Below are 23811 nucleotides of genomic sequence, written 5' to 3' on the forward strand. Positions count from 1 at the left end.
TCTGTGGTCCTAATTGCAAACAAGGAAAAGGATCTGTTGGTAGGCTGTTGCTGTGATGTATCATTGTCCTCTCTATTGATCTGGGTGTTATTTTTTCTGTTCCCGCTCTCTGATTTTACCAGCTGATATTAGAAAGTGGAGGGCCTCTTGTCTCTAGAGAGGCTCAATGCATATACAACACATTTAAAAGGAGAAAATGTAAATGAACCAGTAAACCTGAATTCTATTTCATTCACTTGCTGTACCTCAATATTTCTCTAGCCCACAGTGTGTGTACAGAACTATTGCATCCTATTAATACAGGCTGTTTCACTACTGAAATCTGAAATTAAGCAGTAAAAGCCAGTAAATGGGAACAAATCCAAAAACCCTATTCAATGACTCAACAACCCTTGACTAGTGAGGGGTGACATAAAATGGATGAAGTTTTATGTTACGTTTATCATTGATAGTACGTGGTTGATGATGAGTTTTGATTTTTCGATGTTGGATCCCAGAGGTGAAAAGTATCCAGAAGTAACTGACTCCCAAAATAATAAAGAGTGAGATGAACAAGCAATGGGATGTCTTAACCTCAATGGTAGTGAATTCTTACCAGCTGAAGAAATACTACTGAAAAAAAATAAAGAAAAGAAAACATTTAAAAATAATTCATTAAACTCATAAAAAAAAAAAACAACAACAACAACAACAAACTTTATAAATCAAAAGCCTTTACAGTGTGTTTCATAATTCAAAAATCAAAAAGCAGTCACAAAATACTTCAGTCATGCTCCAGGCCATCGATCATTCAGTCAGTAACTCTTCGCTCTAGTCCCGCCATTTACACATGTGCATGCACACACACACACACACACACAGGAACACAATCAATTTTCTTCCACATATTTCAATTGGGAGTGAATTTTTTCTTAAGGCCCTGTGAACAGCATGGGGAAAATCTTCAACCAAAGAAGACACTAAAGGAAGAATCAGATATGTGGGCAATTTCTTGATTCTTTTTTTTTTTTTTTTTTTTTTTTGTATTTGCTTTTTATTCTAGTTTTTAATGATCTTGGATCAAATGTTTAAGATAAAACGTGGTTCAGTTTAAGACTTAAATCCCTCTAGGTCACGTGCACATATCCATTCCACTTAATATTTTAGTTGTCAAAACTAATTTTGAGAAAAGGAACAATCTCAGCATCAGTAAATATGTCATAAAGGTCTGATACCAAGGAAAGAGGAACAGGGGTGATAGAAACAGGAATGTTTTTTTTTTTTTTTTTTCTGGAGAGTCTGTGACCTTGTTCATGTGGCCTAACACCAAATGTCTGTTGCCTAGGAGATGGCTAATATCTCAATGTCACTGGTCCCTGAGGAGAGGAGGGGAGAGGAGATGAGAGGAGAGACGAGAAGAGCGGAGGAGAGGGGGAGAGAGGAGAAGAGGAGAGGAGAGACGAGAAGAGAGGAGGAGAGGGGGAGAGAGGAGAAGAGAGGAGGAGAGAGGAGGAAAGGAGAGAGGAGAAGAGGAGAAATGAGGAGGAGAGGGGGAGAGAGGAGAAGAAAGGAGGAGAGAGGGGAAGAGAGGAGGAGAGGGGGAGAGAGGAGGAGAGAGGAGGAGAGGGGGAGAGAGGAGAAGAGAGGAGGAAAGGAGAGACGAGAAGAGAGGAGGAGAGGGGGAGAGAGGAGAAGAAAGGAGGAGAGAGGGGAAGAGAGGAGGAAAGGAGAAGAGAAGAGATGAGGAGAGAGGAGAAGAGAGGAGGAGAAGAGAGGAGGAGAGAGGAGAAGAGAGGAGGAGAGGGGGAGAGAGGAGGAGAGGAGAGGAGAAGAGAAGAGATGAGGAGAGGGGGAGAGGAGGAGATGAGGAGAGGAGAGCTTTAAAAAAAAAAAAAAAAGCTTTTCGGTCAGGTTGAATAAGGATTTCTGTCATTTTGAAGAAGTTTAAAAAGCCAGTTCAACTTGTTTTTGTTTCATAGTCAGGCACCAGAGGACATCTCTGTTACGCTGTGAAATATGAACATTATTTATGCATATGCCCATGAATGTGAATGAGAGCATCTACATTAACAAATATACTGTGTATTGTACTTGGCATGCATAGAACTGACTGAACTAATGAGATAGACAAGCTCTAATACCTCCATTCATCCGTCTATCTTAATGATTAATTTATGACCCCCCACCTCCCTACCACACACACTGAGCCTCCTCCCTGCTCATCCTCTCGCTCATACCTCTTCTCTCACACTCTCTCTCCATATCCCTGTTACTCTCTCCCTCGCATGCTCCCCTCAGCGTCTGATGCAATCCGTTACCAACTCAGAGTGCTTTCCTCCCATTCAGACACAAAGAGCAGGAGTGTTGGGGGTAGAAGATGCAGGGGGTGTGGGGGCTGGAGCGTGGCGGGGGCGGGTTGATTGGATTGGCTTGGGAATCTTCTCCTGAATGTGCCAATCCTCGCCATGCCCAGGGGCACGTACAAGATAAACACCAGATAAGCCTGACAAAGGCAGCAGCGCCAAAGAGTAGGAATTGGCACGAGTAAGGGGGCACGGTATTGATATTAGCACTGAAGCGCCCCCTGTTGGAGATGAAAGACGCAGTGTGAGAGTGAAGAAGAGACAAAGGAACTGGTTGCAGCGGAGGCAGGAGGTCAGTGTATGCCTAACTGAGCAATGTTCCCTCATGGCATGAAAGCACTGATGTCCATGGATCTACAGGGGCTCTCAGGTCTCACACTGTCAATTGTAGGGCAACACTGCTATTCTGGGAAAGAGGGGCGGTGTGTGTGTGTGTGTGTGTGTGTGAGTGGGTATTTAGGATTGTACGTCTTTGCTTGTGTGTTGGAAGCAAGCAGTGGAGATAAATGAAAGGAAAAGCTTGCATCAGTACATTACATGCTGTGACACACGCAACAGTTGCAGAGTTACACAATAAAATTCCACACAGTGAAGCCATCTACACAAGATTTGTGTTTGTTATTATCTGCATGTAAAAGAATATTTCTCTCTCTCTCTCCCTCTTTTTTCTTTCTCCTTCTCTTGGCTTTCCTTCCAGGATGTTCAATAATTCACAGATAGTACAAGTCAAGATTGGCTCAGCAGGGGGCGTACCAGCTGGTAACATATTCATACAGCGCAGTCGAAGAGATAGGGAACTACACGATGTACGAAACAGGCACACACATGCAAATTACTGCACATGCTTAAACATTGGGTGCAATTACAGATGCAGGAGCTGTGTTCTCAACACATGTTTGTATATGCAATCAGTATGTACACACACACAGACACACACACTGAGGAACACTGAGCGTCTTCACACATTCCAGCTATAAACAAACATTATTCAGTTTAATAGTTGAATCATTCTCCTTGGCTTCCCCTGTTTAGCAATCTTGGCTGTATTTTGTCATATTTGCAAATGTTTTTTTTCCCCCCTTATTGCCATGGAAAAAAAGTCCTAGGCTTTTCAATGGACTATTAATGAGCAACTTCCCCTCATCAAACAAGATTGTGTGACCAACAAATGCACACAGAGAAACCAAGAGGATGTAAAAGATGCCACAATCACTCGAATAAAAGAGAAAGAATGGGGGGGGGGGCACTTATAGGACACACACTCTCTAATCATGCATACAGTCATATTTAGTTACTGTAAAAAAAATGTATAGGCTATTATCACCTTATTTTCCGTGTGGTTGATGAAGGTTTTGCGCCTCAAGTGGAACATGCTTCAGTGCTCCTTGTTATTTTCTCTCACTCATTTGATGTTTTTATGATGGTGCTGTCTAACGCTGCAGTCAACAATCTCTAAAGACTGTTATGGCCATTGCATATTATTCCCATCCTTCCATTGATGTGCACTGAAACATTCAGCACACACTATAAGAAAGCATCCGCAGGCATTATGTTTCTTCAGCCATTATGTTTTCACCTGTCTCTGGTTGTTGAATTGTTTGTCAACAGGATTATGCAAAGCATTGAACTGGTAAAGGGATGAGTCACTGGCCAGGGATGGCATCGGTACATTTTAGGGCAGATCCAGACCATTGGCTATGAATTTAAATTTAAGTCTGGGGTTTTAGTTGTTTGACACTGATCCCGATGAAGGTATAAACTTCCCGCCTGCCCCTCTCCTTTTTTTCTTTTTCTTTCATCTGTTACTTGTATGCATTGTGCATTTCACATTAAAATGCTTTCAGGTGCTAAAAAGTATTCAGTCTTCCTTACAGTGCTTCTCAGAGCAGGGAGAGAGGAAGAGAGAGAGAAAGAGATGTCACGTAGTGTGCCTCAGTGAGGGACTTCTCTGAACCACCTGCTCTGAATCATTTCCTGCAGCACATCACAGTAGACTGCGCTTGCGTCAGCAACTTTCTAAAGTGCGGGTTTCCTGTGTGTCATTCAATTTACACCACATTTGAATGACAACGCAATTTACAGCTTTCCAATTAAAAAAAAACAAAAACAAACGACAAAGCAAATGTAAATACATGGATGACTTTTGTTTGTTGCCTCTCCGCAACATTTAGACTGATTTCTAAAAGGAGACATTTGACAGCTAAGTGGTTTCCTTTAAACCATTTACTAGAGTGTTTAGCATTTGAGCCTTGCTATGTTAGAGATGTGAGGAATGCTGCATCCTCAGCAGCAGGAGAAGCTGAAGTGGGCACACTGAGCTGTGAGAGAGAACTATAACGGCTGAAGCAACAAGTTGAGCGACTGTCAACACCCCCACCCCTCTTTTTCTTCTGTTTCAGTCTCTCTCTCTCGCCGTCTCTTACATTGCCTACATGGTTACACAGTGTGGCACTGTCACACACAAACACATGCACAAAAAACGGAGAGGAAGAGAGAGCTCGACGGAACTGAGCTCTCACCATCACCCGCCGTCCTGATTTTTTAATAGCCTTACACCATAACCCGGCTGGAACATCAAGGAGAGGCGACACTGCAAATACTGAATCATACAAAAGCCATTCACACTGTGTAACTGTGTCACACTTGGACATACGCGCACACATGGTCATACCGTAGTGTAAACACCAATCAGCCACGTGTTAAAACATGTAACTAGTTTTCTATGTTTGATGAATGTGTTTCTTCACTGTGTACCAGACATGAAACCCCACACACACTGAGACAGTAAACATGTCGGCGTGTGTGTGTGTGTGTGTTTGTGTGCATCTACAGCTGAATGGCTTACCTGTTGCCCAAAGACTTTTCCTCGAGTTCATGTGGCTTGAAGAACCACTTCCCAATCCGCACAAACCCTTTATCCATCAAACATCTGCAGCAGGAAAGTAAAGTAAAGAAGGAAAAAGAAAACAAAAATCATTCATGAGATAAAGAAAAATAAAAAACCTGAACAAAAATCATGCAACAAGCAGTATTGTTGTGGAGTTTTTGATTCAAATTGTAGCAGCTTTGTATTTCATCACACTACAGACTCTCTCAACAGAGCTTGCATTATATAATATCAATTTCAAAGCTTCTATGACAGTTTGATGTGCTTTATATTTAGTTGACCTTGTGAAAATGGAATCACTTTTTTTGTGTTGTTTCTATCAACAGCTAAATTGAGCACCAGGCTATGCAAACAGAATAATATTTACTCTAACTTTGGCACTTCTGGCTGTCAGTGATTTTACTTATTCCACATAAACTGCAGCAGGGACTGTCCCTTAGCTGCATTTGAGAAAATTGTGAAACGAGCAGTAAAGGTAATCATCTTGTAATCTGCCTGTCCCCAAAGTCACATGCTGTGTTAGACATAGCTTTCCAAAACGTGTTCTTTCATCAGATCAAACTCTGATCACATCAAGCAGTTCAGACATCACACTCCCTATTTGGTTATTTCACCAGCTGGGAATTTCTTCACCCCATTTCAGCTTCCTTTCACAAACCCCAGAAGTTTGACTTTTCTCTGTGTGCAGGTGCCAGAGAATTCACTGCTAGATCCTCTGAACCGGGTCAAGGAATTACAAAATGATTTCATGGACTCTTCTTCAACTACAGCCAGCTATCTAAAGCGTTCAGCCTCCAGCTTTTCCATCTTTGGAGCATTATTGCCAGTGTTTTCTTTTCTAGCCATGTGTGGTCACTGCACACATGATCCCACTTCCCTTTGTTGTAATGACATTAGCAAACAAGTTGTATTATGGGGTTCAGTCATGTCGTGGCTAATACAAAACCACATTATGAGGTCTGTATTGACCCCCGTACCAATCCGCTATATCAGATCACACTATAAGAGCGTTAGCAGTCCATTACATCAGTGGAGCAACCACAGTAAGTGAAATGCTCAAGCTAATGCTGCAGATTCAGCGTCTTTACAACCAACCAATTTTTCTTGCCAAACTATTCATTATATACTGGTCGAGTACAGCCATAATTAAAAATCCAAGGTTTTTCTAAATAATGACAACAATTATAAAAACAATCCTTTGACAGAAGTCAATTTCACCTGTACGATATGAAAGAGAAGTTTAAGTGTGAGTGATCCCTTCTTTGCTGAAACAGTGAGCTATAAATGGAGTTTACTTCAAGGTAATAGGAAGGTTAATTCAGCTTGCCCCCTATGATGATCACTGATGCTTAGCTTAATAGAGAGCAAATATGTGCTGCTTCATTTAACAGATGGCTCTGACTCAGATAGTAGAGCTTTGGGTACTTGATCAAGTGATTCTGCATTCAGGTTATAATTTCATTAAGGTGAAGCTTCTGGAAGAAAACTAAAGTTGTTCATCAATTAGAAGCTAAGACCTTTTGTCTGCTGACTTTTTTTAATGTACAATCCAAAGTATCATTGTTCATCTAGAGAAAACACATTTCATTGAATATCACTTTATAAATGGTAAATGTTTTTAATCTTATTATGCCATAGTTTAAAGTTAAAACTACAATTGCATTATTTTTTGAACTTTTTTTGTAGACATTAGTATGTGTGAAGTTACTACACTATAAAACAACTCCAGCACAGACACAGCACAGCCCTGCACTCAGATGTACATTAAATTACTACTTTATTTTATGCAAAATATGCTGTAAATGCAGAATAAATAGTATTTGCAGTGTATCTGCTGGTACTTTATTGGTACATGAATCTAAATGTTTCATACATCATTCATATACTGCTGGGTAATTTAGCATATAGGTTCCTTATATTTTAGAAAATGATAAAGTTTTGCATGAAAAATCCTAATACGTGAAGTCTAGTATAATAATCATAAAGTAGCATAAAATTAAGAGAACTTCAACTCTGTTTTTAAATAAATGAATTTTGTTCAGTTTCACCTCTGCCTTAGTCCAAAAATGACAAAATTGTCAGTCCACTGAACTATTTTCACCGTGTATTGAATTGTATACTACATCTCTATGTAACCATGCCTGTTATATAACACGTTTGCATATTGTATGTATGTCATTCACATCCTGACTGCAGTCCTCACTCTGCAGCTACTGAAGTGCTTCTGCAAAAATAATGCTGGTTTTACCTCTCCAGGAGATTGTGTATGGCCTTGAACAGAAGAGTCCTGCACTCATAGGACAGTCCACACTGCCAGAGTCCTTCCTCAGCCACTGAAAGAAAGGAGAAAAAAAAAAAAGATCAAATTATGAATCTAAAATGTTTCATTTTCTAAATAATGAAAATTTGAATATTTTCTGTGACAGTAAAGCATCTGCTAAAGCCAGCTTGGGGATAATGAGCAGCACATGATTCAGTGTCATTGTGTTTGTAGTTCACTCTGTCAAAACATGCTGCATGTGTTGATGAGAAAACCTGCACATCATATCTAAAAATTACGCTTGAAGTCATGCGTGCTGGTATGCATTTGTGCGAGTAAATGTGCATGTACACAGAGGACGCTTGGCAGCACAGCTGTGAGGTTGGCTGCAGTGACAGCCCAGTCAAACTTCATGCATTTGTCAAGCCCAGTTAGCTGGAGAGTGAAAGTGTGACACACACACTTATGCGCTCAGGTTTTACATGCACACTGAGTTGTACCGAAACACAGCTCTTCTCAGGAATGGGCCGCACTTTACCCAAACCTCTGACATGTCAGCAGCCAGCTCATGTGTGAGTCAAACATGTTGTGAAACAATTCTGCACCCTCCTGATTTTTTTAACCCTCTGACCCCACACCCAGTCACCAACCCCCCACTTCTCTTCTACCCCCCCCCCCAAAAAAAAAAAAAAAAACCCAAAACAAAAACAAAACAAAAAAAACAAACATACGTGCATACATGCACCGACCAGTTAACAGTGTTTCTCTTTGTTCTTTGCCATATACCTGCAGGGCTGCTGGAAGAACTGGAGGATTGTGGGTGGGTGTTGTGTTTGCTTATAGGGTGGTGGCAAACAAACCAAGCATCACAGAAATACACAAGAAAAAAAAAAAAAAAAGAATGAGACAGAGGCAGATTGCCTGGGGGATGGGTGGCATAAACCCCAGAAGAGGTTTCTCCTTCTCTTATTTTTCTTCCCTGATTTTTTCTTTTTTCTTTTTGGCTACGTATTTCTTTCTCCTCCATGGTTGCTTTGTTGATATTTCCCTCCTGTGTGTGTTTTTTTCCCTTCTTCTTCTTCTTCATACCACAGTGAATGAAATTTCCTTACTCGCCAGAATTACCCTGTAACCATGGAAACGCTGGCGGTGAGAGCATGGCGCCCTGGCATTCAATTTCAACACTGGTCCCTCCCGCCCCTCACCCTCCTCCTTCTCCTCCTTCCTCTGTTCTATTGCTTCCAACACCCCTCCACCTCCACCACCACCCCTTCCTCCTCCCTCACCCCCCCCCCCTCCTCATTTACTCCTGCTTCAGGGCTCAGACAGGAAGCTCACTCTAGCCAGCTCTTCTACAGAGGAGAGAGATAGAGCAAGCACCATGAGCAGCATGCCAAGTCTCCAGAAAATCCAGCTCATTAGCTCTCAGTGTCTCTATATCGCCATCCCTCCCCTGTTAAAAAACTAAAAAATAACTTTGCTTCTTCCTTCTTCTTCTTCTGAGCCAATCGTCAGCAACCCATCTTCATTTACTCTCCTCATGACCGCCTCCACCGTCAGCTCCTGACCCTTACTACACCAAAACTGACACCTCCACCTCACATCCTCTCAAAAGTTTACAAAACCGAAGCACACATCCCCGAGCAGACGTTAAGGAAACTATCCCACATTTGCTCCCCTAATGATTTTGCAGCCCCTAAAGAAGCAGGCACAGTGTATTTTTACAAACCCCGACAGAGGGAACAGCACATACTTGGGCGCCTGGAAACATGCACCCCACATTAGATGCTCCTGTTTATATTGCAGCTGTCAAAGAGCCAGCTCACTGCACCATATCAACACAAGGTGTGACAAATCACTCTTGCAAGCAAACAAGGTCAGGCATCCATAACCAGCATACTTACACACACAGTCACACACAAACATTATACATAAGGCAAAAAGAAGCGTGAAATAAAACAATGATCTGATATATTAAAACAGTCATACCCTGTGGGGATGTGAGGCATATACTTGGAGGAAACACCATGAAACTGTCATTTTACCAACAGTCAGTCAGTAACCACTGTGTTTTGAGTTTTTACTGCCAGTTAATCAGAGGAAGAACACAGATGGCCCAAGGGAGAAGCGTGCTGAAGACACTAAATGCACAGCTAAGTGCAATAGGGCTTTAAAGCATCATGATCCATCATTCATCACAGCCTGAGCTACAGGGAACTGCATCATGCCTGAAAGATTTTAAAGGAACTGGATGTAATCAACCTTGGTCTCAATTAGATTAAAACTGAAAGCTCATCATTTTTGGTTTTTACTAACAAATTCAGAAGAAGAGAGCCATTTAAAATCTATTTTCTATCGCACATAGACCCAAAAATCTAAATGGACAGACTGTCAAGTAAATAAAATTAAATATAATTAAAAATTTTATATTAAGCATTATAATTTTTCACCTTTAAGCCTGATCTTTTCAGTTAGCGGGTTTTATCAAACCAGCAGCTAAAAACAAACAATATTTAATTTATTGTCAAGAGCAGCCAATCCTGACATTTAAATGTAATTGATTTAATTTATTTTTTTTATTGTGTCCGTTCATGAAACATTCATGTGCAGATGTATGTGGATAAGAGCATATTCTGTGTTTGTGGATGTTATGAACATATCGGCAGACATCAATACTCAGAATAATGACATCCCATGTGCATGTACGTTCAGGATCATATCGGCAACGTCTATAAGGAGCTTTCCCCAAAGTGGCTCAGCACGAATGCAAACCTTGTGCCTGGCTGCGTGTGTGTGTGTGTGCACAGAGGTAATGGCCTTACAAATGCATGTTTATTTCAAACACACACACACACACACCCCTCTGTCCCTGCAACAACCCCCCCTGCCACAATGCTCTTAACTGCTGCACCACCCCAAGCACAAACAAGCAGTGATGGAACTGGGTCGCCATTACCACTCCCTGGATTTCCACCTCTCTCTCCCATCCACTTTGTCCTACTCTGTCCTTGCATCTCTAGCTGTTCCTTTCTCTTGTGTCTTGCTCTTTCTTGTTCAGTTTTTCATCCCTCTCTCAACTCCTCTTCCATAGTCTTTACCCTGCTTTGCTGGTGCCGCTAACACCACTAGGGGGAGTGACCACTCACCACTACATTGCTGTGCTAACAAGCACAAAGATGGTATTGATCTGAGAGGCAGAGAAGGCGGGAGCTGAGGTGTGACAACACTCTGTCTCACACACGATGACACCTCTCCACACATTTCCTCTCTCCCTTTCTCCCTCTATCTTTTTCTCTGTCTCTCTGGCTCGTTTGTTCATTTGTCCGGGATCAATAGCACCAGCAGACTCGGTGTCCTGTGGTGTCTCTGCAATGTGCAGGCTATGAGCTCTCACTGGGCATTGTGCGTTAATGTAACATTGTGTGTATGTGTGTGTGATTTCACACAAAACCCCAGTGCCACTTTACTAATTAGCTGCCCTGCTGCATGTCTGAACAGAGGTTGGTCTCTGTTCGCTGTGTGTTTGTGTGTGTGTCTGCATGTGCGCGCACATATGGAAACAGGCCTTAGCAGAATTATGCGCTCTAACTAATAAGAAATAGTGAGAGAATGATTTCAAGGCTGCACAGATGGATAGAAAAAAGAAAGAAAAAGAAATGGGGATGCAAGATGATGCTGATAGTGATGAAATTTCTCTGTGTGCTTGTGTGTCTGAGGAGCGAGGGTTTTGGCAAAATTTATACTGTGAAAATTATTAGAACATCTTCTTCACTTCAACATACCTACAATACATTTCATAGCCACCGTTTAAAAAAAAATATGATCCCTGTAAAGAACAGCTCCACATGAGAAATTTTATAATAAATACTATACAATGAAATAAATACAGGGCCGAGGGCACTTGACCAATCATGTGCTTGCGCACTTAACAGTGACAAAAATAAAATTACTAAGTGTGCACACATCTGTAAATATGTATGTGTCATGCGAAGCCCGTGTTAATTTTATGTGAAACCAACTGAGTGTGTTAGTGGTTTATGAATACCCTGAGATGCAGAATGAGCTCTAAAGATGCTGCAGAAGAAAATGAAAAGGCAATAAAAGCTGGCTGTACAACCAGCAGAGGCTAGGATGGGCAATGACTGTTAGATAAGCCAAAAAAAAAAAAAAAAAAAAAAAGCAGCAGCTGTTTAGACTCTGGGATCGATCAACAATTTTATCAAACACCTGCATTTATATTGTTCAGATTTTATGATACAGTTCAGGATAAATATTACTAATCAAACCTGTAAATGTTCAAAAGTTTAGTTTTGTTGATTGGGAGACATTTAAAGCAGAGGGTCGCTCCTTCCATGGTCATTACTGGAAGATCGTGACTTTTCTATCACGTGACTCCTAAACAACTCAGGTATGCTGTAATGAGCAAACATCTAAAAGGGCTAATTTCTCATTCATTATTCAAATGTACATCAGAATAACAAACACAAAAAAAAAAAAAAAAAAGAAAAACCAGAGTGGTGGTGGACACTAGGAGCCCAGAAGAGGCTACTGATAGCCGTATGAACAGCACCTCAGTGTCTGCGATAATACGGCAATAATATGCTGTATTACACTGGCACTCAGCCAAAGTTAATGCAGCTCAGCTATAGAACAGGTAGGGCTTATCCCAAGTTCATTCATGGTAAGAAAGGGAACAAAAACCACTAAACCATTTAAGAAGCTTTGAGGAAGTGTGTGAAATCAGGATGTTAGGAGCTTTACTTCCATTCCTTCTTCAAAATTGGCTGTAGCTCTAATTTAAGGTGTGGTAAGTAAACATGAGCACGCAAAGTGTAGTTCCTGAACGTTATGGATCATTAATGTTTTTTTCATCTTACTTTTAGTCAATAAGGCCTAATTTGCCCCCGTGTGACGTGGGAATCAGCTCTGGACGCAGTATAATTTACTGTTAATGCATCAGTCTGTCTTCAAACATTCCTGCTATAGCACCAAATACACTCCAACAGTACTTCTCCTCCGTCTCTCTCTGCGGATTCTTCTGTAAAGATGCTCCATGTTGGTCGAGAATCGTCTCTGCTGCTACGCTATTATTATACTCTTCCATTTTAACTCCTCTCATCGCTATTGAAGGAGCATCAAGCGCTAATTAAGCTGAAACCACACACCTGCAGTGTTACAGAGAGGCTTACACGCTAAAAGAGCATCACCTTTCCCAAACCTTGTTAGTAAAAAAAAATGCCTAATCCAGGTTAGAGGGCAAGAAAGGTTGAGCCCCCTGACCTGCGCCCGCTGCAGCTGAGTGGTTACGAACAAGTTGCATACTTTTCCCATGTTGGACACTGTCTCAACTTCGAGTCTTGATTAAATCCAAACTGCACTCAGATTATTATCTTCTGGGGTGAAGCAAGGCTTCATTACTCAGTAATTGCTACCATGTCTGAATATCGATGCTTCCAACATCTGTGGCGAAAAATTTGCTTGTTTGTCATCAGACATACATTTCCATTACGCCGATTACAGTCCTCGTCTAGGTATAGCTATCCCATTTGTTCACTTTCTCTTGGGCATCAATTTGAAACAGCATGAAGGTCTTATGTAACAGTATGAGTTTTGTGCTCTGGAACAGCACTTAATTCTTTGCTTGAGCCCACTCTTTATGGCTGTAGAGGAATACTGTGCAGTTTAAGTAGAAAGAAAAACTGCGCACTACTTTGTCTCCATGGTGCATTGTGGAAAAGAACTGCTGTAAAGGGCCAGGAGGTTATGTTATTATTTCTGTGTTTTTGTTGATTTTAGTAACAAAAGCATTAAACTGGCTGACGTGAAAGATTGTCTCTACACAAGGAAAGCTCGAGATGCAGGGAAGGTCAATTAAACACACCGACAGTGACACTGGATCTGACTGTGCCTTTATCCAGCCATATGTAAATACAGTGCATTTATACAACCTTTGGCCACTGGCCATGCAGTTCACATTGTGAATACTGATGCATAATACTCAGTCCATCCACATCAGCATTCAAAGTCTTTACTGCCTGACTGTATGCTTTAAACACACAAGGGTAATAGATTTGTTGGAACACAATGAAATGCTGCGGGTTTGGATGGACAGAGATGGACAGACTTTCTAACCTCCTTTCTATCTGCTCCTCAGATCATTAAACTGCAAACACCCTGCACCCTCTGCCCCATCTATGTGAGAGTCGCCCACATGTTTTCATGCTCTAGTGACACCATTTCCTAAATCTTTCAGCAACACCTCACCACTCAACACAACTGTGTCTGCCATGCTTCTAAACACGTCAGCGATGCTCAGTAAACAGGAAACTCTGTGGGCTTTTGAATTTAACAGATTACAAATTTTTATAACCTTTAAACTGGAGGCACAGTGCCATCTATTGCTTTTATTCCAGCCCAGAACAGGTTAGATTTACAACTTCTGGTGAAAGTCATGAAAGCTGGCAACAGGCTTATGAAGCCTGCTAGTTCTTAGCTGGGAAGACTGCAGGCACCTAAATTTGAACTTTAAGTGCCTCTTTTATAAAGTCATCTCACCCACGCATATCAAGAATATTTCAATGATAATGGACTGCACCGGAGATTTTAGGTTAAAGAAATAACAAAAAGTCAACACATGTTTACATTTACTTAGGGCTGATTATGTATATATATATATATATATATATAAACATAATGAAAAACAAGCTGAATAAACAAATTGCAAACGCTGAGAGGTGAGAAGGCCAGACAGATGGACAGAACAAGGGGCAGCAGTGACAGCGAGAAGGAGGTGGAGGAGGAGAAGGAGGAGGAAGTTCAGAGGGACTAAAGGGATGAGGGGGAATCTGGAATCAATTAGGTGACTGAGATGGAGTTGCTTGCATAGTTGTGGGAGTGAGTCAGTCAGGAAAGCAAAAGAAGGGTGTGAGTGTTGTGCCACGAGTGTATTAATACACACACAAGCTCACAAAAGCAACTAAGCTATAACCCAGTTTAGAATTTTTGTCCATATGCATATTCTTTCTATCTGCATGTTTTTCTTCTTCCCTCCTCACGCCCTCATATCCATCCATACTCGGACAGCACCACACAGACCCAGTGGAGTCAAGTTGCAGAGAGAAAAAGCCCCTCCTCTCCTGAGCTGAGGTCAAAGTGGAGGGTAAGAATGGCTGGCTGGCACTGACCCAGACCATGTCAACACAGCAGCTCTCAATATTCCCTTACACAACTTCCCCTCCCTACTGCTTTGCACACTGAATTCACAATACTTTTGTTTTCTGTCACTGGCTCTTAAGATGGGGAATTCGACTTAAAAAAAAAAAAAAAAGTGAATAAAACACAAACAGGAACTGAGAGCACATGTTCTAGAAAGCTGGCTGAAATCTCGCTGTGTGCGCAGCTAACTTTGCAGTTCTAAATATGCACAGAATATGTCATGTTGCAAATTTAAGTAACAGATTGTGGCTTATTCACATGGGCTCTGCTATTATTGCCACACAGCATAACACACTGCCTCCAGCGATGACCTGGTGTGAATATTTGGAGCCTGGAGCACCTCTGCTGGCATGCATGAGGAATACTGAGGAGGAAGAGGAAAGGACATTGAGGTGCAAACTAGAAGTGAAAAACACAAAGCGTGAGTGTTACTGTGTAGATATTTGTGTCTGTTTCCACCCAATACCAAGATAAAGAGGAGCTAGAGAAGAAAAGGCAGACAGATAGAGAAATAAAGTGACCAGTAGGTATAATTCTCAGAGGGGTCAGGGCTCACCATGTGCAAACAGGGATCTATTTCACAGACAAAGCTGCACATTTCACACACTCCCAAGGGGAGAGGGGGCCATGCAGGAAATGTGGAGGAAAATGATTGAACAAAAGAGGTGGAATCATTACAAACGCAATGTTGCACCACCACACTACCACAAGGAAACACCAGTCGCTTACAGCTCAGATTTTCTAAAGTCAGCAAGATGGGCAGATCATTTCACTCTAGGCTTGTGTTGAAATGTAGAACTTATTAGACTTTTTTTTTTTTGCTAAATATCTACAAAATAATTTTTAAATGTTGTATATTGAGCTAACAGAAATTACGCGTAAACTGCTTTGCGTAAACTGCTTTGCTTTAGCATCTCACCAGTCAGCCCAGTGCTAATTTAGAGTGATCCAGATTCCAGAGACCAGTCATTAGTAAGAGCATGCTGACAGTGTAATTTATAATTTACAGGATGTTTACAGTATCAATAAAGAGTCAATGGTGTAATTAGAGTGACTGGAAAGGATCTAGCTGGAGCTATTATACTAACATCAAGAGCTAAATGAGATTATTTTCTAATATAAACTGATGTAATGTGTGTGAATGTGTGTTTAGAGGTTTGGGTTGTGTGTTAGTGTAGAGGGTGGCCATAAAGAGAGGAGCACCAGGGAATAGTTAGTGGGGAAAAAGGAAAAGAGAGAAAAGAGAGGAAGAAAGACAGAGGGAAAGTTGTGACGGATAAGGTATGGAGATAAAGTGCGTGTGTTTGCATGTGTTGTGTGTTGGCTCCTTGCCAACACTGACAATCAAAAAAGAGCCAACTGTGCAGAGAAAATCCAACAGAATTATCCCACACCCTTACATAATTTGACAGTCACTTAGCTCATTCTACTCCACACACGCACAAACACACACACAAATCTTTTGATGTTTGGCATGCTGCGGATGGATGGATGCTAAGTGCTAAGTGCCAAGTGTTTTCCCATAAGTCACTGGGAAATAAATAAATGAATGGGACGTGGTGTCTGAACTGCTTTACACACACTGTCATGAAAACACACTTTGTCTCTGTGGTCTCATATAATCACAATTAGTGTCTTGGATTTCAGCACAGAATTAAGAGTTTGACCAAAAAAAAAATGTATGCAACTAAAAACTGCAAGCGTTCCACTGCTGAACGAGCTTAAGCAGATATGAAACAGCAAAAAAAACGATTACTTCAGAAAACATTGAGATTTTCCTTCATATTGTAGTTGACTCAAACTTTGAGGTCTTGCATTCGTAGTTTTATAGAATCCAAGATCTATTATACGATATATAACACCAATCTACCATTAAATAGTGGATTAATATTTATGTATATATTTTCAGCCTGAAAATCTTTCCAATTTTTTTTTCAACATTCACTGTCCATTGTGTCCACTCGTCCCTCTCAGAATGAGTGTTTGTCTAAATACACAGGAATTAACAGCAGCTGTTTGTTTCTGTTTGCGTAGCAGGATGTGCTGAGTGGGGCTTGTATTTATAGATTGTTATTTACGTAGCCAGATGTTTCTTTAACTCCAGTGGTGGGCTGCATGGTGGCATCATTTATCTATGTCGAGTCCTTTAGTTGCTGGGTTTTATGTTTTCTGCTTCAACTTCGATACAATTACTGGAGAGGATGGGAGAGGAGAGGAGATTTGTAAGAACTTATAAAAGCGGAAAACGCAGTGCACATCTCAAATTTTTGCATAAAAACCTATTTCAAATAGCCAAAACACAAAATCTGGGACTTAATTTAGCTCATGAGAGAAAACCTATCAGGCAATTAAGGTTGTGTAACTGCAATGCAGAACAAATAAAACACTGTCAAAGATGAGCAGATTTAAAATATGAAGAAAATTAAAGAGGAGAAACGCCTTAAACCTTTGCCTTTTTTCTTCTCACCTTTACTTTTTCATCATCAGCTCAACAATGAACTCTGCCCACGCCTGTTCATAATGCATCCATGTTATTTAATGAAGGTTGTCGTTGTTTTCTCTGGCAGTGCAACCAGTGTAGCCACACCTAGTACTCACTCAGTTCACACCAAAGTGTCACATCAGGGAAGTTCGATGACAGACGATCCAAAATAATTATGCCTTTGCCTCATCACTCTGGAAGAGGAAGTATAAGAGGACAGAGCGATGGCAACTATAGTTCCTTTCATGTGTTGTTTGCTGCAATGCAGTCTCAAGTGTGTGCGAGGCCTCAAATATCAAACCTTGATATTTTGAGTGTCGTTCAGGTGGAGTGAAGTGAGCCTCACCTTCACCCAGTGTGTATCCAAAGCTGTTAAAATATTTTATAAAGTGTAAGGCAGCTAGTGTTGCTGGGACATGTTCATAGCAAATTGAAGCGCTACGGTATAAAAAAATATCATTTTTAAGTGTCACCTTAAAAATGTAATATATGGAAATATTTTGAATCATTTAACTATAGCAGCGACAGAAAAACATGATTAATATTCATGATGGTTTTGTCTGACAAGCATTTTAAGTGTTGTACATTAAAATGAAACACTAACAGATTAAATTAAAATATAAGAGCATGATATCATTAATCACTTTAGCATTTTACAGAGTGGCTGGAGCTGGAGATGTAAAAGGGCCCGTTTCTGTGGTGTTGACCCTCATGTTAAGCCACAGACACTTGAGCACCTCATTAGAAGTGAATGGGCCTCGAGGTGGGAGGCAGGGCAGCTATTGAGAGGCTTAGCGGGACTCCATAGGGCTTCCTAACTGCCACTAGAGGGGAGAGGAGGGAGAGAGAGTGAGAGAGAGCAAGATTGACGGCAAAACTCCCTCCCTCAAGGATGAGGGGGAGATGGAGAGCTCTCCGGTCTCTCCAGGCAGACCAAGCAGCATTTCATTCATTGCAGGACCTGGTGTGCCTGTGCTGGTCCCTAATCTGACTCTTTGAGCACTCATAGTAGGAGGACACAGTTTTACACTGGGCTGCAGAGATCAATAGTTAGAAGCAATGAAAAACCAGCCAATCAACAAAGATGTGTCGCATCACTTACAAGTGCATGTTGAATTTAATCCTTCAGAGCAGCTACATGTGTTTCAACTGAATACCGGGCTCTGAAGGATCACTCCTTTTATCTTCCAAGGGAATTCACCTCCGCTATATCCGTCAATGTTTATCTTCCACCACAGGCCAGCAGCAATGTAGCACTCACTATTCTGTGCAAGGAGTTCTGCTCATTTCAGGCAGCTAATCCAACAGCTGCACAGCTCATCACTGGGGACTTTAACAAAGCAAACCTTACAAAAGTTTTAACATACTTTTTCCAACACACCGCTCACAGCAGCAGGGGGGAGGACTTTGGATAATTGCTACATAGACTTATACAACACTTACATACAGTAAGTCAGATCATGTTGCCATTTTCTAAAATGACAGAGGCTGTGCTGAGCTTGGCGCAGTTCCTGATAGTGGAGATTGTACCTAGCCCCATGGTCAGCTTTCCCAAACTACAGGCTATGGATAAACTGACCCATCCAATGCGATGCTAATGGATGCACTGCTTCCTACAACAGAGGGCTGACAGCCAGAGACATGGAGGATTACAAAGCTGCTTCCAGCTAGAGTATGTAAGATAGAGAAGGAAGTTAAAAGCTTCTGCAATGTGACACTAGATATGTGTGGTGAAACACGAAGACTGTTATGGTTTAGAGAATAAAGAGTAAAGAGTTTGACAGCTCTGTGTCGAGCAAACTAAATTAATTTAATGTTTAATTTTAAAGCTAATCTCGCTACCACTACCCACCCGAACAGCTTCTGCTGGGGAGGCAAGCATGCTCACTACCACCATGACGTGAGGAGCGTTTCAAGGAGTAAATCCACAAAAGGCATGCGGCCCAGAAGGCATCCCAGGACATGTCCAAATATCATGTGCCAACCAGCTTGCTCCATTTTTCACCGCCAAGTTAATCTCTCCCACACAAATGCCACCATCCCAACCTGCCTGACAACCACTTCGGTGAAACCAATTAAAAAAAAAAACTTATGTACACACACTTTTAATGAATTTTAGTTTGTCCTTTAACATTTGCTCACCACAAAATTCAAGGAACAGGGACTGAACTCCTCTTGAATTAGATTCAAACTAGCTTGAAGACAATAAGACAACACCAGCAACAGCGTGGCCACCAGCAGCTCCAACAGGCTGGGGAAGGTTGCTGACAACAAGGTCTGATCAGCAATAACAATGAGGGGCCGTCCAGTGTGAGGTGGAGGGCCTGGCCTCTCCATGCATATTGAAAAGACAAAGGAGCTGGTTGTGGGCTTTGGCAGAGTGGAGGCTGGGGACTACCAGTAAAGAGGTTGAGGAGCTACCTTGGGACCTCACAGAGGACTTCTCATGGACAACACACAGATAGTCTGACAGTGAAGGTAGCATCTCTACTTCCTGCTCCACCTAACCAGGTTTAAGTTCGACTTTCATCAGGCTCCAAATTCAAATAACCTCAAACTGATAGACAAATATGTTCTGTCCATTTATTTATATGGGTACCTTTATCTAACACATCCATTATAGTATATATACAAATATATAACATGCAGCACAATACACATAACATGTTAATAATGAAAACCCTTTGTACTACATTCTTGCACAAATGTAAACACAGTAGCTGGATGATAAAACTTTGCAGAACAGTGATTCTGCATTTTGTGGTTGCACATCAAATCATCAGCTAAATTAGCACCACATTTGTTTCCTGTTTTTTTTTTTTTCACCACTAAAATAATTTGTATGTGTATCTTTATAATCAAATTTTGCTTGTACATTCTAAATTGAGCTGCTGCTACTTGGCGTTGCAGCTTGGATGTGGATGCAAATTTGTTCAAAACAAGAGGAGAAACAATGTAGATGTACAGTTTTTACACGGTTGCCAGGAAAACTCTCAAAAATGATTATTTCTGCTTTTGGCTACAAAGGCTCTCATTATCCCAGTTTTAAGGACGAAAATCTTCAGAGTGCTGCCATTAGAACCAGATCTGTGTTTACAGAAGATTAAAGCAGAAACGATACAGATGATTGAAGTACCGCCTATTGTAAAAAGAACGCAGGAACTCAGGTCACCAAGTGATTTTCAACCCAACTGGTTGCAACAGTAGACAGCAATGCAAAAGAAAACAAGTTCCAAAATGATTCTTATCTTTTACAAAAAAAAAAAACAAAACTGTAAAACTGCAGAATGAACTGAACAACTACAAATGTTTTTAACTTTGTATTTAAATAGAAGATGCTTCATGTCAAGATGTAGAGGCTTTCAGTATCCAAAAATACAAATTTCATAATTGCTAATTCTTTTTACAAACAGCTGTAGCCCCTGTAGGAGAATAGTGGGCCATTGTGGAGACATTGATTGTGCGGTTGCTGCAACAAAATCAGCATTTCTATGCTGGTAATAAAAACACCAGGGGAAAAAATCAATTTGGCCGTTGTAGTCACTTGATTCAGACTGAGAGGCCTCACAAACTGCAGCTCTCAGAGGCAACTGACTCATTTTTGAAAATTAGGACAGAAGACGACAACAGCAATACTCTATTCTATTCAATTTAATCCTCCATCATTTATTTGAAAATATATGTATATATAGCATCAGTTTTGACGGCAAATAAATTTGGCTTTAGTCTGTGTATCATAATTCTCATGTCCTGAAGCAAAATAAACTCAATCTTAAAGTCAGACTGAAATGAGCTATTTTTATCTGGAGCCAACATGTTTTTTGTTTGTTCTTGTTTTTAGGCTCAAAGTATTGTTTGGTCTTTGATGTGTTGTTTTTTTGTTTTTTTACACTTGAAACTGCTGAAAGTGATATTCAAAAACTGCATATTAATACTGGATAGTATCACATCATGGCATATAGAATCGAGCCAAGCTAATTTTGCGCATGTAGCTCATGCAAAATTGCCCAAAAGGACTGTACAGTCTGTACAACATGTAGCATGATACCTCCTGTGTATTGGCCCTCAGGCCTGACAAGAAACCAAATAAGAAAAAAAAAAAAAGACCAGATAAAACTAATATTTGCCTGTGTTTGTGTGCGTATGTATATATATATATATATATATATTTAAAAAGAGAGAGTGAGAGCGTGCGTTTAACTATATTTCTTACTCCGATGTCTTTAAGTTTTTATTGCACATGGGTTATTGTGGGCAAGTGTGTCAGATAAAGCTAAATAATTAAAATGTGCAAAATGTAAATGTAAGTGCGCAGCTTTTGCCGACGGTAGTATCAGCCCAAAATCAACCGTATGTCTTTTTTTTTTTTTTTTTACTTAAACATGAAACACAGCAGCAGAACAAAGCCGCCTCTGTAAAGACCTGCAGAGGCAGAACTATAAAAAAAAAAAAAAAAAGAGGGAAAAAATGTGAGCCTATAAAATGAAGTATTTGTATTTGAGGTTTCCTATATATATAAACCTATAGTCTGCATAGGCACTTTTTTTGCTAACATTTTAAGGCAAAACCGAACTGTCATACTTTTTCTTTCATTTCTCTTCCCTTCCTCATTCCTCCTTCCAACCTCCATCTCACAGTTTGCCCCACCCCTCAACTATGTTTCCCACATTTTCACCATTGCACACTCCCATACTCGTACAGATTTAGTCATCGTCTGCTCTCTTTAGCTTCTTCTCTTTCCCTCATTTTGTCTCTTCATCTCTGTCTGTCTCTCCACACACACAATCACATACAAAGCTCTCATTCTTTCAGTTTGTGGCTTTTCTTTCAAAACTGAAAGCTTGCGAAAGGAAAACGTACGCCCCCACCCTTTCTCTGTGCAGCTGTGAAACTTCACCCCTACCATCTCATTTCTCTCTCTCTCTCTTTAACGCACACACACAAACATGGTAAAGGGTCAGGAGGTCACAGGCCACACCCTGACAACCCATAAGGGGTGGAGAGAAGAAGGAGGAGGGAAGGTAATGAGAGATTCTCCGTCCTTCCCCACAAATTTACAGACAAGTAAACATGACTGAGGCAATTTTTTCCTCACTTCTCAGTCTGCCTCCTTCATTCCTTGTTTCCTAGCTCACTTCTCCTCCCCTCTCAGTGGGTTTCTGCCCCCCGTTTGTTGAGGCAACGTGAGAAGGAAATGGTTTTCCCCCACAAATTTTTGTTGTTGTTGTTTTGTTTTTGTTTTTTTTTTGCACTGTGAGTTTTAAAGTGAATGATGACAGTGCACTCTAAATGAGTCCATCTATTCAAACCGTGATCACTGAAAAAGAAACTGTTACTTTCTCACAGTTATGAGATGAGAAAGATTTGAACAGTAGGTGTGAAGCAACTGATTTTCCAAATAAGTGTGGTTTTTATGTTTCTGGCAGGAAGACACATAGGAAATAAACCAAACGTGTGCAGAACACCACACCAACTGCATATCAAAGTGCCAAAAGAGAAATTGCAGTTGTTTGTATCACCATCCAAATAAACGACGTCTTTTTGAAACATGAATTCCTGTCACACACACACTCCCTCCCTTTCTCCCTCTCTTTCACTACATGTATCTCTCCCTTGTCGTTCCCCTCCCTCTTCTTCTAGACTCACTTCCCGCCCCTCCTCCCCTTCGTGTGTGTTTTTTTTTTTTTTTTTGCTATCATGGAATCGCCGCTTTCCACATGTGACTCACTTTTTCACCAGCCAAAGCCAGTCAAGAAAAAAAAAAGTCAAACACTTGAATCTTCTCCCTCTGCTTCTGTTACTATCCCTCTCAGTAGGTGAAGCAGCATTCCTTTAGGGGGCTCTTACAACCTCCATAGGTCCCCCCTCTTTCGGCAAGGTTGTTCCCTACTGAGACGTGTCAGCCGACGACCTAGTTCCCAATTCAAGCAAAAATTGGGAGGCTAATTATTCATTCTCCCTGTTTGAGTTTTGCTTCAGAGAGCTGTTCCTAAGACAAACCCTGAAGGAATGAAGAGAAGGAGTAGGCCTTGATTGGCAACCACAGAGTCCCCCCCCCACCGCCGCCACAACCACCACCACCATCTTTTATTTGCCAAAGAGCTGAGAATGCTCGCAGGCATTCGCCACCCTAACATCACAGGGAGCAACCCCAAAAACAAGAGAGGAGAGAGAAAAAAAAAATAAAGCGCAACAAAGCCTGAAAAGAGGAGGAATTGCAGGAGGAGGGAGAGGAAGAAGACGGAGAAGGGGCTGTAAGAGGCAAGCGTCAGGGAAAGAATGAATGCCAAGTAAAACTTGTTGACACAGAAAAAGGGCTTGAGAGTCATTTTAGATCATCGTTTTTTGGTTTTTTTTTTTGGCTAAAAATCTGATTAATAGAAAAACCACTTCTCATGTTTCTGTTTTAAAAAGTGACCTCACCTCACCACAGTCTGTCTGTTTGTTCCCCTTTTAAAAAAATAAAAAGGGACACATTTCATTTCAATGGACAATACGATATATCAGCACATCTGCAGAGACGGTGAGTGATGGCGAAATAAATTACAAGCAGGTTGTTGTTCTTAATGATGAATATTTCTCTTTGAAATGACCCCATGAAAAATGCCTCTCCACATATAGACAG

General features: G+C 41.0%; 1 protein-coding gene across 2 annotated transcripts in view; it reads right to left on the bottom strand.

Moving 5' to 3' along the window:
- The window catches only part of LOC115051809 (mediator of RNA polymerase II transcription subunit 13-like), a 67297-nt gene that overhangs the window by 18264 nt on the left and 25222 nt on the right, over positions 1-23811 (bottom strand). For both annotated transcript variants that reach the window (XM_029515481.1, XM_029515480.1), the window contains exons 3-4: positions 7478-7562; positions 5188-5271 (exon numbers count right to left, since the gene is read on the bottom strand). In XM_029515481.1, coding sequence (XP_029371341.1) covers positions 5188-5271; positions 7478-7562 — 169 coding nt within the window. The remainder of the gene's footprint in view (positions 1-5187; positions 5272-7477; positions 7563-23811) is intronic.

Source organism: Echeneis naucrates, chromosome 12 (genome assembly GCF_900963305.1).
Source record: "Echeneis naucrates chromosome 12, fEcheNa1.1, whole genome shotgun sequence".
Lineage (NCBI taxonomy): Eukaryota > Metazoa > Chordata > Actinopteri > Carangiformes > Echeneidae > Echeneis > Echeneis naucrates.